The following is a 6,604-nucleotide window of genomic DNA, read 5'->3' as shown; positions in this document are numbered from 1 at the left end:
TTTGTTCACAGGAAATTATAAAATTAACGGAGAAATGAGTTATATATCTGAAAGGAGGGTAGCCAATGTATTTAATTTTGGGAAACTACAAATAAACGGTAATTTGTAATTTTTGGGTAATTTTTTTAACTGGTGTCATAAAAGTAACAGGCATGGTGGGCTGAAGAGAATGCGTCCATGATAGTGCGACATTTTGCTGTTTATAAGTGGCCGTTGATTGCTCCATCGAAAAATGCTTTAGTCTGCATTCTGCAATCAAGCAAAATGCGTTGAGAAGTCCCGGAAATTAAGAGCTGAAGATTTCTTTGCTAGCAATGACTGGTTTGAACTACTTCGAGTACGGAATTCCATTATCGTTCGGAGAGTCTCGGGGGAAACTGGCGACGTGAAAACTAAAAAAATTAATTGAACCAAAGTTTTTTTTTGATATTATAAAATTCCACGTTTTTATTTGGAGCTTTATTTACAACATATCCGGTGTAAAAAGATTACATAAAAATAAGTCAAATAAAGGTGTTACACGGTAAATGAGAACCTAATCATTTTTTTGAAAATGTTACTCGAAAAGGCTATTTTAGAGTTTTTTTTAGATTCCAGTGCAGTTTCAAGGAACAAATTCACTAAATAGGCAATTAAACAATAATACATAATTAAATTTTATAAGCTGTGAAAATCTCACTTTTCATAGTATTTTTCCTTGCGAAATTGCTATTTTAATTAACATTTATCTAGTTTTAAAGAGTCAAATAGCGTCAAAATCCATTTCCGGCTATGCAATTTCATAAAATTTTCCAGGAGAGGGCCCCTGAATTCCCCGGTAAAGAGGGCTTTAGTTTCATCATGAGCCCCAGCCAGGGGCTCCCAATCACCCCAGACCGCCCCTGGTGCTGTGATTGGAAGCTGAGGAGAAAATCGATGACAAATTCCTGAAATTAGCAGCATGTTTTGAACATGAACAAAAATGGATTATTTTTTCATGCTCAGCCATCTTAATCCCTGACCTGTCAGTAGCAGTGCAAAGGTGAAAAATGACTATAGAACGATTGACCGTTTGCTTCCGTGCGAGCGGAGAAGAAGAATAACTGCTGGTGGTTGAGAGGTCTCTTTGATAGAGATGCTTCAAGAACTTGGACATGACGAAGTTAGATGTGCCTTGGTATGCAAAGGGGAAGGCGTGAATAATTTATACGATTATTGAGCATTGGCGAATAATGGAGAAACGTCATATTTCAGCGAGAAGGACTGATTTCCACGGGGAGGAAATGAACGAACATTTTCTGGATTGAAAATTAAGTTTGAGAATAAAGCACCAAAGCAAAAATTCAAAGATCTTATGCAAACGTCTTCAATATATTTTCATTCAATTAGCATAAGTATGAGCATGAAAGGAAAAATATAGGCATTACAGACAAATATCCGTCATTTATACAAGCATTTGTAATATATTTGTATCGTATTTTCGCAAATATGTTTAGTGTAGTTTTCTATACATATGTTGTCATTTATAATTCACCTCCGTGCGTCTTATGTAATTTATGTATTACAGTGTAAAAATATCGAATTACATTACTATAAATGAAATTTCCGGCGGATTGGTAAAATTATTTAAACGAACTTGGATATTTCTACCTCTAACGATTCGTGAGTTCAGTCGTTTTTCTATTTTTTTGTTCAATTCAGCCACCCATTCATTAGCCATAAAATATTATCAAAGAACGTCAACTTTTTACATCAGAACCGGTTCGAACACTGTCAGCGGGAACAAGCGGACCTGATGGTAACTGAACGCATAGCTTTACATAACATTATTATTGAATTAGCACAGATAACATCTGAGGATTTTGAAAGTGGGAAGACATTTCTGAAGATATTGATTATCATCATTAATGGAGCATTGTTTTCTTTCATGAGATGTTTGTTTCACCTCGCATTTGTTGTGATTTGTTAAAATTGTGAAGAGGAGCAATTTAGGATGCCAGTTAGTGAGAATGAGTAGGTAGAGGACTAGCCAATGGTAAACTACGGCATTGGATACTGGATTGCTGATGCTCGGATCTAACTGCAGGATATTATTAAGTCGGAATCACACGATCATTTTTTTCACCACTTTCAAGTGATCACTCCAGCGCTCCCTCTATTGATCATTCGGAAGTGATGGTCGCGCGCAATTGTTTTTCCCGATGGCTCCAGTGATGAGGATTCCCATCACTTTTTTCATCACTCGGCACGTCGCGAAGACAAAAACTAGATTTTTGCGAAAATTCCGATTTGAAATTTTTCACTATTTTTGCACTTTTTCAATGCCTTGTGATGAATTCAACGATTCGTCGTGAGGTCTGCACCGTAACGCCGAATCCAGCTTGATTCATCATGTCCGGACGAGGAAAGGGAGGCAAAGTCAAGGGCAAGTCCAAGTCCCGTTCCAGCAGGGCCGGACTTCAGTTCCCCGTGGGACGTATTCACCGTCTTCTCCGCAAGGGCAACTACGCCGAGCGCGTCGGTGCCGGTGCCCCCGTGTACCTGGCCGCCGTCATGGAATACCTGGCCGCGGAAGTTTTGGAGTTGGCCGGTAACGCCGCCCGTGACAACAAGAAGACGAGGATCATCCCCCGTCACCTCCAACTGGCCATCCGTAACGACGAGGAGTTGAACAAGCTCCTGTCTGATATTTGAATAGCCATAGTTCCTTAATCATCAGAGATTTTGCTATCAGACTGTACCATTTTTTCTTCCCAAAAAATTGTGAAAATTTAGGGTTCTGTCAAGGCTATTTTCAAGGTGTCATGGTTGATTTCCACCCACTTTGTGTCGCCGTCCGTTCACTGAAACCGTCACTGAGACCGCATATCAACCAATTAGAACGCATGACCGTATGGAGCGAATGCAGCGCAACGTTTGGCAATCGTGGGAACGACATAATTAGACATGAATAACGTCGAAACCTTAAACTTAGAAAAACGTGATTACTTAGTTAGTGCTGGGTTCAAGTAAACCCTGTTTGAAATATCCGTGGGAAAAATGACGAACAATTCCGGAGAACGAGAAACGTAACGGACCTCGAAGCGTCAGATACGATGGATTCTCCACCCGGCCGGAAAACCGAGAAAACTTGACCCAATTGTTTCATCTATTTAACTAGTTTTTGCTTGAATGCATTCATCTACCACTTTATGCTGTTGTTATGTTATGCTACTGTAAATTAGTTAGTATACTACACGTGGAAGTTTTACCAAACAATTTTTAAAATAAATAATTAACATGGGAGTGCTCACAGACATAGGCGGATTTAGGGGGGGCACGTGTCCACCCCAGACGCTTAAAGAATAGACAGAAATTTTTATGATGCTATCATTACGTTCGCTTTGTTTTGTGTTTGATACGGAGTCTCAATCATATAATTTCATATGAAGAATTTTCGTATTAAAATATTGAGTATATTTCGCACAGTAACTGTTGCACCTCGGTTTTTAATCTCACGCATGAGAAGATCATTTTCCTGTCAAACCTTTGTGCCCATTCCAGAAAAAAAATCCTGGATCCGCCGCTGCTCACAGATCTCAAGAGCTACTATAATTGACTTCATTGTGACAGCAAAGCCTCATCGACGAAATCCTTCACCAATCAAAATTTGCCATCATAAAGCTCAAGTTTGCATGTTATCCTCTGACTGCCAATCTAAATACGTTCTGTTACAATCATTAAGTTGCCAGGAAGGGCCGTTCCCTTTCCTATAGTCAGATCAGGTAGCATGAGTCTCAGAGAGGATAAGCGCTTTACAAAATTAAATTTTATTTCATAGATGTCTTTTCACACAGAACTATATAGAATAGATGAATTCACAAAAGAAAATTAAAATAAAATATCCACCTCTTTTAAAGACCCATACAGGAGATGTATATTAATAAGAGCATTCATCGTTATTTCCTTCATAATTAGTACACTTATCACAAAGACCTTTAGCAAATTGCGGCTGCACTTGTTTTTTTTATAATTGCTATCAAGCCATTAACCCTTTCTAACCTGGAGCTTCTCCTGGGAGGATTTAAATTTCAAGGCTTCTCATTTTAAAAATGTGAAAATGTTTTGCTCAATCATAATTATTGTGGTAGCTACATATTTCGACATTGAACTTTACAGCAGAGAAGAACACTTATTTTAAATATCTCCTGAATAAAGCTGAAAATGTACACATTTTTTATGATAGTTATAGCAAAATTGGGTTATAATAGGTTAACAACAAGGGTAAGAATCTTGAGCAGTGGCAACCGTTTTCTAACCAGGATTATTCTGAACGGTACACAGAGTTCATTACAAAATGGAAAACAACAGCAAATAGATTTGGTGAGAGACACATTTACTTGGACATTTTTGATGCCTATTTTAAACAGCAAATAGATTTGGTGAGAGGCACATTTACTTGGACATTTTTGATGCCTATTTTATTGGATCTAAAAATAAAAAAATCGCAGGGATTTTGATGTTTTCGCCAGAACAAACTGTTCTGTCAGGAAAGAGGATAACAATAAATCGCAGGCCTTTGAGATTTCGGTCGAAGGGAGAATTGAGAGAATGGAATCGGGAGAAAAAAATCAAACGAGGAAATAATGGCCCGCGCTGCTGAGGAAAGCAAGCTGATTGACGACGTTCGACGGGAAAGAATAGAGAGAACTAGTGTAGTCTGCCGTCGTGGGTGCGGTGGAAGGAATTCCACGCATCTTCAATCCCTCTCTCCATCTACTGCCAGTTCTCGGAACAAAAAAATGGCTGAATTGGATCAAGAGATAAAATTGACGGTTTGCAAAAACATTTTTTCCGAAAATCGTGAAACAACGCTTGAGGAAAACAAACGAATTAAAATCTGTGATGTAAATACATTCGTTGGAAGTTATCAGGACAAATAATGTGTCTTACTATTGTTTACCACCAGCCAGTGATCTGTGATTTTTTCATGAGTCAATAAGATAAAGCAACTCGAACACCGTCTACTGATAGTTGACGGCATAAAAAATTTTGAAAGCTTTTAGCTTTTCTCAGAATCGATTTGGCTTGAATTCAGAGTGTCAAATGCTAATCACATTCCATGAGCATGCTATTGGCCAAAAAAATTACAGCGTTGAAAGGCATTTAATGAAGAAAGCGAAATAATGGACTTTTAATTGACTATAGATGTAAATCGAGAAATTAAATGAAGAAAAAATGCCTACACTAGCAAGTAATACCTTCCTTACCTTAACTTCTCTTTGTAATTATGCCAAAAAAGTAATTTTGATGCCAACAGCTCCATTTAGTTAAGGTCGTCATCATATTAATACCCACAAAATTTCTTGCAAAATTTCTTTCACAATATTTATTCTGTAAAGCCACGAGGTACTGTTGTCCAACTCTTGCTGCAGGTGGGTGGAGGTCAACATAATATTTTTTCTTTTTTAAATGATTCGCTTGATTTCAAACGCATAATTCCTCATTAATGAATAAGAGAGATGGCAGTTTTCCGCATATTTATTTAAAAAACACGAGAAGTTTCGACCGTCATGTCATTCTCAAGTAAAATATATGAAGAATTGTATTTATGTAGTTCGGATGTTTGGGTGGGGAAGGTTGAGGAAGGGAGGGAGATAATGTCTTTAGGTAGTGCACGTGAGGAATGGGATGGCAAGGAGTGGGGAGTAGCCCATGAATGGCTGTTCATTTATTGAAGAAAGGCAAAATTTCCAATATATAATGTCATGACGATAAGTGCTGGTGACAAGGCTTAGCGATATGTAATCCTTACCTCTCTTCCCCTTCTTCTTGAGGCTATTCCCCGCTGTAATGTGTCGACCATTTCGCGACGAATAATTCGTCGAAGTCGAGTGGTCCATTTTCCGTGGTGTCAAGTGCAATTGTGGTGATGGAGAAGGCTGACTACTAGGGAAAAATATTCAGTGTCTTAAACACAGATGCTAAATCAGGAGTTTTAATCTGACCCGACGTCGAGAATTCAACGTCAAATAAAGGACATTCTCCACCAGCCATCCATTCCCATGTAAAAGAGGAAGAAACTCATCGAAAAGGCCCCAAAACCACCTCTGCACGCAGTGCTGGGCAGTATTTCAAATGAAAGTATTTTAAAATACGTATTTGAAATACATTTGTAATTTGTATTTGGTATTTCAAACGCACGCCTGAATGCATCTTGTATTTTGTGTTTCAAATACCTATTTTGGGCATTTTCCCATTCTAAAATATAACATACATTTTTTAAATAATACTTTACCTATTTTGGGCATTTTCCCATTCTAAAATATAACATACATTTTTTAAATACTGTTGAAGTAGCTCTGATAACATTTCTTAAACACTGTGCTTCAGATATTACCTTGTTTTCGTTAGAACCGTTTTCTTCATGTTGCAACTATCCATAACGTACCAAGGCAGGTTATATTTTTTTCAGATCCTTCCACCTTCGTAAAAAAATAAGCGTATTTCGCGCTGATCTGCAAGGACCCGAGGATCACAGAAGCTGGCCATCGAGTAAGTTATGACGTGGAATCACTGTTCATAAGCATTCCCCTTGATCCGGTCATCACCAATCTCTACTGGGAAAAGTTCCAAGAACAGACGC

The 6,604-nt window shown here is 38.1% G+C and overlaps 1 protein-coding gene across 1 annotated transcript; it reads left to right on the top strand.

Annotated features, from left to right (window-relative positions):
- The first annotated feature begins 2,364 nt into the window (after positions 1 to 2,364).
- Positions 2,365 to 2,673, top strand: LOC124171115 (histone H2A-like). Its single transcript, XM_046550253.1, has one exon. It carries the CDS (start codon positions 2,371 to 2,373, stop codon positions 2,671 to 2,673), a length of 303 nt encoding a protein of 100 aa, XP_046406209.1. The 5' UTR covers positions 2,365 to 2,370.
- Positions 2,674 to 6,604: the final 3,931 nt, after the last annotated feature.

The sequence above is a fragment of the Ischnura elegans genome, chromosome X (assembly GCF_921293095.1).
Source record: "Ischnura elegans chromosome X, ioIscEleg1.1, whole genome shotgun sequence".
Classification (NCBI taxonomy): Eukaryota; Metazoa; Arthropoda; class Insecta; order Odonata; family Coenagrionidae; genus Ischnura; species Ischnura elegans.
This window is presented reverse-complemented; position numbering and strand designations above follow the sequence as displayed.

What these genes read in the sequence shown, in the direction of transcription:
- LOC124171115 (XM_046550253.1), top strand. Translation starts at nt 2,371, where the DNA reads ATGTCCGGACGAGGAAAGGGAGGCAAAGTCAAGGGCAAGTCCAAGTCC.